Below are 15,336 nucleotides of genomic sequence, written 5' to 3' on the forward strand. Positions count from 1 at the left end.
CATTACCTCTTTAAAAAACTCAGTTAAGTTAATGAGACATGATCTTCCATGCACAAAGCCATACTGACTATCCCTAATCAGTCCTTGCCTTTCCAAATAATGTAAACCCTGTCCCTCAGGATTCCCTCCAACAACTTCTTCTCCCCCCACCATATCAGGATCACTGGTCTATAGTTCCTTGGCTTTTTCTTACCACCTCATTTGTTTTTTTTAAGCTGGATAACCTACAGACATCTTGTAGCCAAACTTGTGAAACTTCCAGAAACGTGCAACTCAAATAGGAAATGCATATCTGAGTTCTAATGCGTTTTGTTAACAATGTTAGTTTCAGTTCAAACTGATTCTTGTTCATTGATGGTATCATGAGTTTGGCTAAAACTGTTCAGGTGACCACTACAGCTATCTTAAGTAGTATTTTTCCTTTCAAAAAAATTAATGCCTGAAAGTTCACTGCTTTTTAAAATCAGATCAGTAAAGTCAAATATTAATAGAAGTAAAAACGGACTACCACATTCCTCTCCACCAGAGGTAACAAATACAAGATTTATTTTTTTGTTTTTGATAAACACTCTATTGCAAGATCACTATAAACTAACAATTAAAAAAAAGGAATGACATAGACATGCAATCTGTAAGCACTCGCTTGATCTTAAACTGGGTCCAAAATCTGCTTTGGGAACCGTTCTGGGTTTTAACCTTTCACTTTTCAGTTCTAAAATATATGTACCAAATTTGAACATTTTTGCAAGGTTGAATTATGCAAGATCCATGGGTGACAGTCTCACATTTGCCTCCTATGGATTATCTCAAAGAGACCTTGGAGTGCAAGTTCATTTTTCCTTGAAAGTGGAGTCGCAAGTAAATAGGATGGTGAAGAAGGCATTTGGTATGCTTTTCTTTATTGATGAGTATGGGAGTTGGGCAGCCATGTTGTAGCTGTACAGGACATTGGTTAGGCCACTTTTGGAAGACTGTGTGCAGATCTGATCTCCTTCCTATCAGAAGGATGTTGTGAAACTTGAAAGGGTTCAGAAAAGATTTACAAGAATGTTGCCAGGGTTGGAGGATTTGAGCTATAGGGAGAGGCTGATTAGGCTGGGGCTGTTTTCCCTGGAGTGTTGGAGGCTGAGGGGTGACCTTATAGAGGTTTATAAAGTCATGAGGGGCATGGATAGGATAAATAGACAAAGTCTTTTCCCTGGTGTCGGGGAGTCCAGAACTAGAGGGCATAAGTTTAGGGTGAGAGGGGAAAGATTTAAAAGGGACCAAAGTGGCAACATCTTCATGCAGAGGGTAGTGCTTGTATGGAATGAGCTACCAGAGGAAGTGGTGGAGACTGATACAATTACAATATTTAAAAGGCATCTGGATGGGTATATGAGCAGGAAGGGTTTAGAGGGATATGGGCCAAATGCTGGCAAATGGGACTAGATTAGGTTAGGATATCTGGTCAGCATAGACGAGTTGGACCAAAGGGTCTGTTTCCATGCTGTACATCTCTATGACTCAATGAATCTATAGGGTATCTGCACTTACATCCTACAGCCCATGCTCATTGAACTTTACGTCAATCTAATTGGATTAGTTGAAACTTGGTGTTGTTCCTTTGATCTTCCAGTGATAACACCATTTATACCTCATTAATATGCCCCAAATTGTTTCCACTAATAGTGGCTGCCATTCAGTATGCTCCCTTTACTTTTCCCTTTTGTTTAAGGAATGGCTGTTCGCCAACCAGTTCCACTTTCCCTGGAATATTACTGCCATCAAGTGGATATTCAGCTTCTGCTACACTCCCCTGTGGCTCTTCCGCTAAATGAGTCCTAACCTTCATTTTCTCCTGGCCTGTCTGAGAACTACTTGTGTCCCCCTGGAAATCAATCTCGGAGGTATCTGTGCTTGGGAAATCCAGGAATGAATAGAGGCAAGAGCTCCAAAGATAACTCCTTAGAGCTCTCTTTGTAGAGCTGAAAATGTGTTGCTGGAAAAGCGCAGCAGGTCAGGCAGCATCCAAGGAACAGGAGAATCGATGTTTCGGGCGTAATCCCTTCTTCAAAGCCCTTCTTTGTATTCTCTTTGTAGTCCAGTAAAGGTTTTTATTTACAGCGATCACAACGGCCATATATCAAGAGATTTTCTCAAGCCTCCTGCAAAGTCTGACAGCCCTCTCAACCTTCACTTTCACCCTTTTCAGATTGTCCTGTTGAGCCTTATCTTACCTCTTGACCTCTGGGTTACCATCTCCCAGACTAAATCCTACTCTCTCCCAATTGCTTGGAAGCATTCCTAATGATCTGCAGCTTCTTGCCATTGCTTTCTTGCCCGGCAGTTGGCCGTTGTTAATCTGACAGCTGCCTCGCAGGAAATGGGCTAAGAAAATAATAATGAACTCCTGTAATTCATGTCCATGGAATTTCCGATCTTCAGGCCTGAAAGAAGATCTATGTCTGTTCCTTCCCATCCCCATAAACATCAGGGCCTCTCATCCTGATCCTCTCATCAGGGATCAGTCACTAGTGCAAGCTAATGTATCCTACAAAAACGGGTGCTCTCTACTCTCCAAATCTTGCTAGAGGTCTGAAAACAGCATAACTCCGAATGGGTTATACAGTATTGAATGCTATTTGGACTCTGATATGCTCCAATTACCTTTCAAGGGCTGATGAACTGGATAGTGGCAGGTGCATCTACATAGTTTAACTAGATGACCTCCTAGTGAACTGTAAAACATGGGAAACACATTTAAAGCAACTAGAAACCATTTTCTGGAAAATACAGTCAGCTGACCTGGTGGTCAATCTTACAAGCAGTAGTTCGCTTGGGCACAAGTGATGAATCTTGGACAGCTATTAGTCAAGTATAAGTATTGCCGAGCATTGCTAAGGTAGTAGTAGCAGTACAGTTTTGCATTCCCATAACAAAATAGGAAATTATGAAGTTCTAGGTAATGTATGAGTCCTACCAAATGTTCATCTAATACTTTAGTACTGTTACTGCATTGCTGATGGTCCTACGACTGAAAAAAAAAGTATTTTGGACTGAGAAATATTAAACTGCTTTTGAAAAGCTTGAAGGCTTGTTTTACAAATGAGCCTCTGCATCAGCTTCAAACTTTGAACAAACATCAAAGTGTCACCAGGGAAGGCCTGTTCTCCCTCAGGAAGATAAATCCAGAACAGAGATAGCAATTAGCTACTTCTCCAAAAACTAAACAAACATCAGAAATTGTATTGCGCAGTAGAGAATGAAACCCTCAGTTCATTATTGGCTCTCAAATACTATAAGATATATAACTGGAATGGGTACAGGGACCACAGGCTATACTGACCACCACCCATTAATGTTTGTGAAAAAGTAAAAGACCGAGAATATTGGATTATTCTGTTAGAACTTGCTTCTTCAATGACACATTAAAATCTCCCACATTTCCTAGAAATCAGATGTAATTGTAAATCCCCCGCAGAACATTTAAAGACCCAGTTAGAATTGGCCAAATCTGAGAGAATGGATGTACTGTGAGAGTGCCTGCTATATATATTCAATTCTTTTCACTCTTTAAAGTGAAATGGGAATGGACCTTGTATATTGGAAAAGGTAAAATGTTGTAGCTACAGCGTAGAATCACAAAGTACTGTGATTTTTAATATGTAGTTTCAAAATGTAGTTTTCAAGGGGTTGATATAGCCAAAAAGAAGCTGTCAATATAAATTAAATGTTTGTCTGGAGAGAGAGAGAGAGAGAGAGAGAGAGAAGGAGAGACTGATAGGATGTAACACCAAAATTGTCAAGGAAACTTTAAACAGACTGAGTTGTGATCTCTTGTGACTACAAAGATAACAAGAGACTGATGACACTCTATTCAATAGCAAACCATCCCCTGTGAATAATATCCCAAACTGCAGCTACATCATGTTTTCCCTTTTGAAAAATACACAAGAGCAGATATTGAAAAGTATGTAAGGGATGGCACGGTGGCTCAGAGGTTAGCACTGGTGCCTCACAGCATCAGGGTCCCAGGTTCGGTTCCAGTCTCAGGTGACTGTCTGTGTGGAGTTTGCACATTCTCCCCGTGTCTGCTCTGGTTTCCTCCCACAGTCACAAAGATATGCAGGCCAGATGAATTGGCCATGCTAAATTGCCCATAGTGTTAGGTGCATCATTCAGAGGGAAATGGGTCTGGGTGGGTTAGTCTTCAGAAGGTCGGTGTGGACTGGTTGGGCCAAAGGGCCTGTTTCCTCACTGTAGAGAATCTAATCTGATCAAACTCTGCTGGACTGGACTAGTGGCACTGAGTGTTCTTGTGTGTGCCAATCTAAGTTTCATTGTTAGCATGCTATGACAATCACAGTTAAAGAAATATCTCCTAGTTACTTTGCAGGTGAAAGTTTTCCTAATTTTGAGTGCTGCAAACCAGTTACAATAGAAACACAACAACAAATAACTCTCACCCTCATTGCTGGAATTTAATATTATCAGGCATCAGAACTACAGATTTTCAAACAATCTGCAAAACTAAGGATCATGCAGCTGACTGTTCACCTACCAATGTCAACATGAACAATAACCTCCACAATATCCAACTATCTGTTCTTCACAAACAATTCAAAGACTGTCCATATATCTCAAAACATTATTAAAAATCACACAACACCAGGTTATAGTCCAACAGGTTTATTTGGAAGTAATAGCTTTCGGAGCGCTGCTCCTGTAACCACCTGATGAAGGAGCAGTGCTCCAAAAGCTAGTGCTTCCAAATAAACCTGGTATTGTGTGATTTTTAACTTTGTACACACCAGTCCAACACCGGTGCCTCCAATCAAAATAGTATCTTTTTGGACTCACATTTTTAATCTGAGTGTCTGTGCACTGGGTAACTAATTCTTCTCTCATTTAATAGTTAACAAAGACGCTCATTTTGTTAATTCAAGAAAGGCTGGATTCTTTTAAAATAAAAGTCCATTTGCATTTGGCAAAAAGGTAGCCCTTGGGGAAGGTATTGTTTTAAATAAATCTTGTTAAATCAATCTCTCCGTAATCATAATAAACATCAGCCAGGGTGTGGTCAAAACAGAGGAAAGGGATTCAGACCTCTGTGGCAGTCCAGGCTAACAACACTGGAAACACTGACAAAAGCTCACTCACTGGCCAATAGGAGATGCTGAATCCCTTTCCAGTAGAACAAGGTCAGCAAGGATTGGCATAACAGTCACATCGGCATGTGGGCAATGAAACTTTGCATGATTTGGAAAAGAGTGTAGGAGATCGGCAATGGACACATTAGAGATGGCAATTCTAGAAGTGACTGAGATTTGAAAAGGGTTTACCCTGACCATGGGGCTAATGAAATGGCACAGGGAAGTAATTTTCAAATTTACTTCTAGACAAGCTTGGACAGGTTATATTTATTTCCATTTCTGGTCTCTCTAATATAGAGGCAGACTCTTCTTCCATAATCATTATTAATCACAATCATTATGATCCTTGTGGTATATCCAAGTCAGGATGGTATGTGACTTTCAGGGAAAATTGGAGGTGATGGTGTTCCCATAATATTCCTGGAAAATTGGAGGTGCCGGTGTTGGACTGAGGGGGAGCAAAGTTAAAAAATCACACACCAGGTTATAGTCCAACAAATTTATTTGGAAGTACTAGCTTTCGGAGTGCTGCTCCTTCATCAGATAGCTGTGGAGTAGGATCATAAGACACAGAATTTATAGCAAAAGATCACAGTGTCATGCAATTGAAATGATATATTGTACAAACTTAGATTGCTGTTAAGTCTTTCATCTTTTAGAATGGGTTGCAGGTTTTGGTTCATTAATATGTAAATCTCAGAACTTCTTTTGAGTCGTGTTCTCAAGATAACTTTAGGTTTTATATTAAAAAGAAGGTGAATCTCAGCTCAGACAATATATTAAAGGTGTGAGGTTTGACTTATGGGGATGGCCTCAACCAAGACTTTGGGTTCATGTCACACTACAGGTGACCCCATTACACTATATACACTCTCACTCACTCTCACTCACACTCTCACTCACACTCACACTCACACTCACACTCACACTCACACTCACACTCACACTCACACTCTCACTCTCACTCTCACTCACACTCTCACTCTCACTCTCACTCTCACTCTCACTCTCACTCTCACTCTCACTCTCACTCTTCATAGACTCTCTCTCAGACACACACAAAGAACCCCCACACTCACAACCACACCCACACCATCTCACAGACTTACACACAGTCATATTCACGCACACATTCTACCAAGCTCTCTCACACACACACACACACACACACACACACACAAGTCTATGGGGTGAATTTGTATTTGCAGATACATTCTATTTTTGCTCAAAAAGCACACAACTTGCAGGCAGTCAATCCATATGACATTTTATAAATCTCTCGCCTGTAGGCTATCACCATAGTACAGAACAGGACCACACACCGCAAAAAAAGGGCACTAAAAGAAAAAATGGCCAAACTAACACACAGCAGAGAGGATTCCACAACACACTCCTGGATTAGAAACCTCTCCCTCAGACAGCTCACAGACACAGAAAGAACAATACTGGCCAAGGGACTCAACTACAATCACAGGGACGCCATGACAGCAGACTTCCTAGTAGCACTAGAATGCAAACTCAGGAACAATGGACTGACAGAAGAGACACAACAAACAGTGAGACAAAGTATCGTACCCCTGATAACAAGGAAAAGACAAACACATAACCTCAACACCAAGGAGAGGGAAGCGCTAAGAAACGATAAGAACATAATCATACTACCAGCAGACAAAGGCAGAATGACGGTCATCATGGACAAAGCAGAGTACATCCAAAAAGCGCAACAACTACTTGCAGATACCAACACCTACCAAAAGAGGGAGTTTGACCCCACCCTGCAGCTCACCAATAGGATAAACAACACACTGAGGAACCTACAAAAAAACGGACAGATAACCAGGTTTGACCCACAGAGAATGAAACCTGAAAGCAACAACACCCCCAGATTCTATGGACTATATAAAGTGCACAAACCAGACATCCCACTCAGACCCATCATATCACTACCAGGGACACCATCACACAAACTGGCTAAAGAATTACAGCAGAAACTGAAACACCTGATCAGCGGATCCAGACACTCTATACAATCAACACAGGAATTCTTGGACATCATCAGAAATATACACATAGACAAGGAAGAAACTATGGTCTCATTTGATGTAATGGCACTGTTCACGTCTATCAACAAAACCCTAGCCAGAGAAACAATAGCCAACCTGCTGGACATACAGAACAGACAAGACAGGGAACCTATCAACAAAGACAGCGTACTCAAACTACTGGACCTGTGCCTCACAACACACTTCACATTCAACAACCAAATATATGAACAAATCAATGGCACACCCATGGGCTCACCCATCTCTGGACTCATAGCAGAAGCGGTAATGCAAAGATTAGAACAAACAGTCTTACTGCAAATTCAACCCAAACTCTGGGTCAGATATGTGGATAACACCTTTGTAATCATTAAAAACACAGAAATAGAGAACACACACCGGATCATCAACGCCACACTCACAAGAATCCAATTCACTAGAGAGGAAGAAAAGGACAACCAACTCCCATTCCTAGATGTGATGGTACAGAGAACACCGAACGGAGAATTCACCACAAAGGTATAGAGGAAAGCCGCACACACAGAGCAAGTCCAAAAAAAAACTTTGAACATTTTGTAAATTCCTACTTTGGAAATAGAACCAGTCTGACATAAATTGGGATACAGACAGACTCTAACCTCACACCTTTATTAATTATCTGAGCTGAGATGTCATCTTTATTTTTGTAAAACCTTAAATTATCTCGAGAATGTGACTTAAAAGAAGTTCTGGGATTTACATATTAATGAACTGAAACCTGCCACCCATTCTAAAAGATGAAAGATCTAACAGCAATCTATGTTTGTTCAGTGTATCGCTTCAATTGCATGGCACTGTGATCTTTTGCTATACATTCTGTATCTTATGATCCTGCTCCAAAGCTACCTGATGAAGGAGCAGTGCTCTGAAAGCTAGTACTTCCAAATAAACCTTTTGTACTCTAACCTGGTGTGTGATTTTTAGCATAATATTACTATTCTTGTGCTTCTCAGTGATGGAATTTACAGATCTGAGAGGTGATAAAGTAGGCTCAATAAACTGTTGTTGTATTTCCTGTGGATAGTAGATAGTACAATCAAATTCCATCATTCATCAGCTTAATAAGGCAGGGATCTATAAGGCAGACAGACACTATTCAAGAGTAAATAATGAATGTTCTTTGAAATTCTAAGGATTTTATTGACCTGAGGGAATGCTCTTTGTTATTAAAAGTAGCAAGCTTTACCTTGCTTCTGGCATTCAGCTCTTATAATCATATCTGGCTAAGATTTCAACCAGATCACGCAGCAAATTGTTTGAATAGAAATTGAACTGAGTATTGACAAGGATGTTAATGGGCAATAGACACAATGAGAGAGTCATTGAGTTGTATGGCATGGAAGCAGACCCTTCGGTCCAACTCATCCATGCTGATCAAATTAATCTAGTCCCATTTGCCAGCATTTGCCCCATATCCCTCAAAACCTTTCCTATTCATATAACCATCCAGGTGCCTTTAAATGATGTAATTGTACCAGCCTCCACCACTCTCTCTGGCAGCTCAAGCAAAACACACACCACCCTCTGCATGAAAAAGTTGCTTGTTAGGCCCCTTCTAACTCTTTCCCCTCTCATCTTAAGCCTGTGCTCTCTAGTTTTGAACTCTGCTACCCTGGGAAAAAGACTTTGGTGTTTTAATGATAAATGCCTGCATAGCATTGTGTACACTTTGATAGAAAATGTGTGTTGTAAAATGAAATGTACAGTGAAAAATAGGTTTAAAAATGTTGATTAATCATAATTTACTAACTGTGCAAAATTAAGGTCCATGGCTAGTTGTAAAAATATCCATATATGAAAAACATATTGTTTTAAGGTGCTGTAAATAGAAAATATCTCTATATGTGTGTATCATTTTTTTTGTAAGATATCTGCCTGTGTTCTGAAAAGATTTGTATAGCTTAGTGTTTTGCAGCTCAGAAAAGCAAAGGCTGTGATAAATTGTGGCAGTGCTTTTGATTCGACTTGGCGTGTTTCAGCTCAAATCACTGTATGCTCAATGGCACTTATTTCCCAGAACTCAGTTTATTTGTTTTGCTGAATATGTGTTGTCATAGTTGTATTTAATTTTTGGGCATGTGGTCATATCAATGTGGGACGAAGTCCTCCAAAGTCAGCCAATTCATAAACTCAATCTTGATATACTAGTGATGCTTGAGTTTTCATATTCAGTTTTTATATTTATATCTGTATCCACTGCCAGATAGTTCTGACCTAAAAATATTGCCACTTGAGCCCTCACAAACTAGCCATTGTTGTATTGTATTTACTCCATTCTCATTTTGCCTTTTTTTTCAGAATTTCTGTGTGTGCTTTCGCTGGAGTAACAAAATAAGTTGTCATTTGTTCAAACTAAATTGCTGATTATTGATTTTTTTAATTACTTATCATTGTTCCTGACGAAAGTAACATGATCAAGGTTATAATTTGTTGTGAGTAAGATATAACTGACAGGTTTCTATGTTTATTGGATAAATATAATTGATGTTTTTGCTCTCCATGCGGCCATTGTCTACCAATGGCTTTTGACGTACCAATAACTATTTCATTTGAATAGTAATGCATATATAAGCATTGGTTCTCTTTCGAGTACAGGTAGGACTTACCAGTCTTTTGATGGTGTGACTATTGAAAAAACACATTAACTGATACAAAAAAAATCCAATGCATTAGCATTGCTTAAATTAATCATTTGTCAACAAAGACTTTACTGAAGTGATTAATCTGTTGTGTTACAAACATTGCTGTTCAAGAAAAAATTGGAAGTGTCCATCAATAGATACAACATTGTGAAAATGATAGTTTGCTGATAGATTTGTGTGGGGGGTTCCTGCAAGATGGGTCCAATGAAGCAGCAATACATTCTTAACAACTTGGCCTGTCTTTGTTGCCCCTACACTTTTGTCAAGAACTAAAGTAAGAAGGGAATTACCAATATGCTCCACCTGAAAAGCAAGTGGTGTTAGGAAGTGGGGCTTGGTAACTGTCAACCAATCAGGAGACTGCAGAAAGGCCTTTGGCATAGCAGATGGCAACAGCAATTTTTTTAAAATCAAGATGTTATTATTGAAAAACAATTTTTACAACATCTACATTGTGTTAATAGCCCCACCAAACTTCGGTTTTGTGTGGGTGGGGAGTTTATGTTGTGTTGCTGGATTGGAAGTTGAGCCAAGTGACCAGAAAAGGCCAGTTCCCAGGATGGGCAGGGCTGTGAGCCTGCTGGAGATTCTGGCATTGAATTCACACCTTGAAAGTAAAACGTTGAAAGAGAAAACATTCCTTCTGCTTTCATCCCCTCACTCTTCATGTGCCATCCATGCCCACATGTTTCTATACACAACAATGGCCTCTCATATCCCTATGCCAATCTACCCAATTTCCATGACCTTGAGGACCCTCTATTCCAATCTGCTTGTCCCCATGATCCCTTACCAATCAATGTCATGGCTCTTTAAAGCCAGGTGCTGTTCATATCTCCTACTGACCTCCTTCCCTTTTGATACCAACTCACCTTTATGAGTGTTAATGAGGAGACACCGTGACAGGAAAGAAATTTACCAGTCTTTTGATGATGTAACTATTGAAAAAAACATACATTAATTGATACAAAAAAAGCACCCAATGCATTGGGATGACTTAAATTAATCCTTTGTCAACAAACAGTTTACTCAAATGATTAAAATCTTATGTCACAAACATTGCCATTCAAGAAACAATTGGAACTCTCTGTCAGTAGGTACCACATTGTGAAAATGATAGTTTGGGAAATCAGTCATGCAGCACAGATATTATAATGGTTATATATGACCACATTGTTATAGAATCATAGGATCATCAAAATGAGACAGCACAGAAATAGGTCATTTGGCCTATCTTGTCAATGCCAACCCAAAGATACCCAGGTATGCTTTCTAATCCCATCTTTCCACACACAGTCTACAGCCCTGCAGTTTACAGCACTTCTTAAGAGTCTAGTATCTCTGCTTCTACCACCAACTCAAGCAGCAAATTCCAGAGATCCACCACTCTCTGCATAAAAGAAGGTCTTCTTCACATCCCCTCTAATCCTTCTGCCAGTCAACTTGAATCTAAGACCCATGGTTTTTGAACGCTCTGTCAAGGGAAACAGGTTCCTCCTGTCCACTCAATCTCTATCCCTCACAATTTTGTATACCTTAATCAAGTCACCCCTTAGCCTTCTCTGTTCCAAGGAAAACAACCCAACCTCGCCAATCTCTCCTTGTAGTTACAATTCTTCATCCCTGGCAATATTCTACCAAATATTCTCTGCACTCTCTCCAGAGCAATTATGTCCTCCTGTAATGTGATGACCAAACTGAACATAATACTCCAGTTGTGGCCTCACCAGTGTCATGCAGTTTCATCGCTTTATATCTACTTTTGTATTCTATACCTCTATCAATGAAGGAGAACATTCCATATGTCTTATTTACATCCTTATCTACCTGTACTGCTACCTTTAGGAACTATGCACTGGCACACCAAAAGCTTCACTGTATGTACACTTCTCATTATATTCCCATTTATTGTGCATTCCCTTTAATGGTTCGACCTCTCTAAATGCATTACCTCTCATTTATTAGAGGTGAACTCTGTCCGCCACTTTCCTGCCCACTCCACCAACCCACGAATCACAGAAGGTTGGTCTGCAGGTGCAACAAGTGATGAGGAAGGCGAATGTAATTTTATCCTTCATTGCTTAAAGGGATTGAATTTAAAAGTAGAGAGGTAATGTTGCAGTTGTACAAGGTGCTGATGAAAACTGTGTGCAGGTTTGGTCTCTTTCCTTGAGAAAGGATGTACTAGCACTTGAGAGGGTTGGCTAATGAGGAGAGACTGAGTAGATTGGGATTATAGTCATTGGAATTCAGAAGAAGAGAGGGGATCTCATAGAATATACAAAATTATGAAGGGAATGGATGATATAAATGTAGAAAGGATGTTTCCACTGGCAGGTGAAGCTAGAACAAGAGGGCATAGCCTCAAGACTAGGGGGAGCAGATTGAGGATTGAATTGAGAAGGAACTTCTTCACCCAGAGGGTTGTTAATTTATGGAATTCCTTGCCCAGGGGAGTCATAGAGTCATAGAGATGAAGAGCACGGAAACAGACCCTTTGGTCCAACTTGTCCATGCCAACCAGATATCCCAACCCAATCTAGTCCCACCTGCCATCTCCAGTACCCGGCCCATATCCCTCCAAACCCTTCCAATTCATGTACCCATTCAGATGTCTTTTAAATGTTGGAATTGTACTAGCCTCGCCACTTCCTTTGGTAGCTCATTCCATGCATGTAACACCCTCTGCATGAAAAAGTTACCTCTTAGGTTTCTTTTATATCTTTCCCCACTCACTCTAAACCTATGCCCTCTAGTTCTGGACTCCCCCACTTTATCTATTTATCTATTTATCCTATCCATGCCCCTCATGATTTTATAAACCTGCATAAGGTTATCCCTCAGCCTCCGACGCTCCAAGGAAAACAGCCCTAGCCTATTCAACCTCTCCCTATAGCTCAAATCCTTCAACCTTGGCAACATCCTTGTAAATTTTTTCTGAAACCTTTCAAGTTTCACAATATCCTTCCGATAGGAGGGAGACCAGAATTGCATGCAATATTCCAAAAGTGGCCTAACCAACATCCTGTACAGCCGCAACATGACCTCCCAACTCCTGTACTCAATATTCTGACCAATAAAGGAAAGCATACCAAATGCCTTCTTCACTATCCTATCTACCTGTGACTCCACTTTCAAGGAGCTATGAACCTGCAGAGTAAGGTCTCTTGGTTCAGCAACAGTCCCTAGGACTTACCATTAAGTGTAGAAATCCTGCTAAGATTTGCTTTCCCAAAATGCACTTATCTAAATTAAACTCCATATTCCACTTCGTGAAAGTAGATACTGCAGTTGCTGGAAATTAGAGTCAAGATTAGAGTAGTGCTGGAAAATCAACGTTTCTGGCCAAACCCCTTCATCAGGAATGAGAAGTCCTTCTGATCCTGATGAAAGGCTTTGGCTCAAAACATTGATTTTCCTGCTCCTCAGATGCTGCCTGACCTGCTGTGCTTTTCAGCACTACTCTAATCCATCTGCCACTTCTCAGCCCATTGGCCCATCTGATCAAGATCCCATTGTAATCTGAGATAACCTTCTTCACTGAGGTAACCTCCAATTTTGGTGTCATCTGCAAACTTACTAACTATATCTCTTATGCTTACATCCAAATCATTTATATAAATGATGAAACGTAGTGGACCCAGTCCCAATCCTTGTGGCACTCCACTGGTCACAGGCCTCTAATCTGAAAAACAATCCTCAATTACCACCCTCTGTCTTCTACCTTTCAGCCAGTTCTGTATCCAGATGGCTAGCTCTCCCTGTATTCCATGAGATCTAACCTTGCTAACCAGTCTTCTACAGGGAACCTTGTCAAATGCCTTACTGAAGTCCATATAGATCACATACACCGCTCTGCCCTCATCAATCCTCTTTGTTACTGCTTCAAAAAACTCAATCAAGTTTGTGAGACATGATTTCCTACACAAAAAGCCATGTTGACTATCCCTAATCAGTCCTTGCCTTTCCAAATACATGTAAACCCTGTCCCTCAGGATTCCCTCCAATAACTTGCCCACCACTGACATCAGGTTCACTGGTCTATAGTTCCCTGGCTTGTCCTTACCACTCTTCTTAAACAGTGGAACCACATTAGCCAACCTCCAGTCTTCCAGCACCTCACCTGTGACTATCGATGATACAAATATCTCAGCAAAGGGCAATCACTTCCCTAGCCACCCACAGAATTCTAGGGTACACCTGATCAGGGCCTGGGGATTTATCCACTTTTATGTGTTTCAAGACATCCAGCACTTGTAATATGGACGTGTTTCAAGATGTCACCATCTATTTCTCTGCATTCTACATCTTCCATGTCCTTTTCCACAGTAAACACTGATGCAAAATACTCATTTAGTATCTCCTCCATCTCCTGCGACTTCACACAAAGGCTGCCTTGCTGATTGTTGAGGGGCCTTTTTGTGGAAATAGTTGATGCTACTTCAGTAAATGTTTTTAAAGCTAAGATAGATTATTTAAAAAAAAGGAATTAAGGGATAAGGTGAGAGCGCAGGTACGTGGATCTGAGTCCACAAAAAGATCAGCCATGATCTTATTGAATGATGGAGCAGGCTCGAAGGGCCAGATGGCCTACTCCTGCTCCTAGTTCTTGTGTCATTTTGGAGCTTAATCCTGTGCATTATCCACAACACGGGTATTTTTGTGTTGTTTGTGAATTTCCCAGTTGTGTCCTCCATGTTCAGGTCCAAATCATTATGTATAAAGTAAATAGCAGAGGTCCCAACGCCAAGCCAAAATACTGACCTTCTGTCCTTTCAGATTTACAGCACCACCCTGTTTTCTTCATTGCCTTTTTAGTTGCCAATTTGCAATAGTCATTGGTTTTTATTCTACTGTATTGCATTTTTAAAATTAATATTTATGAAAGATGATAATTATTATTTATTTTGAATTGATTTCTTCATTGTTGGAAATTTTAGACTATTACAGCATTGCTCTTCCACTGCAACTAAGTGTGGCGATAACCATTCCATCGACTTTTCTGTTAACTCTCGCATTTGCAAAATCAGTCAGACAAAGGTAGGTTACTTGCTTTGATTTAACAGAATATTTAAATTGCACAAAGTATTCAAAGAAAATTGTTTCTAATTCAATTAATTTTGAGCCATATGTACCAAGTCTTATGGCACAATTCTTAGTCAGGGTTGGATTAGTTGAACTTAGCTGGGGTGGTGGTACAAGTATTCCGTTCAGCTAAAAATCCAACATCCTAACTACAATCCCGAAATCATACACCCACTCTGCAAAATTGCCCTCTTTCATCCATAAGCTGTTCCTACTGCCACTGGAATGTGAGGTACAATGGGGGATTTCAACCTGAAATTAATGGGATTGGATTGACTGGGTCTTTTATTTTTTTTTATTTTTTTTATTTTTCTTCTTTTTTTTCTCTTTTAAACCCCCACACTACCGCCTAACTGTGATAGTGTTTATTTTTTCCCCGGCACCCATGTTGTG

The 15,336-nt window shown here is 40.2% G+C and overlaps 1 protein-coding gene across 1 annotated transcript in view; it reads left to right on the forward strand.

The window, feature by feature from the left end:
• LOC140479355 (interleukin-12 receptor subunit beta-2-like) overlaps positions 1-15,336 on the forward strand; it is a 143,228-nt gene that overhangs the window by 114,314 nt on the left and 13,578 nt on the right. The window contains exon 14 of the mRNA XM_072573265.1: positions 14,799-14,898. Within this exon, the coding sequence (XP_072429366.1) occupies positions 14,799-14,898 (100 nt within the window). The remainder of the gene's footprint in view (positions 1-14,798; positions 14,899-15,336) is intronic.

This window comes from Chiloscyllium punctatum, chromosome 7, assembly GCF_047496795.1.
Source record: "Chiloscyllium punctatum isolate Juve2018m chromosome 7, sChiPun1.3, whole genome shotgun sequence".
NCBI lineage: Eukaryota > Metazoa > Chordata > Chondrichthyes > Orectolobiformes > Hemiscylliidae > Chiloscyllium > Chiloscyllium punctatum.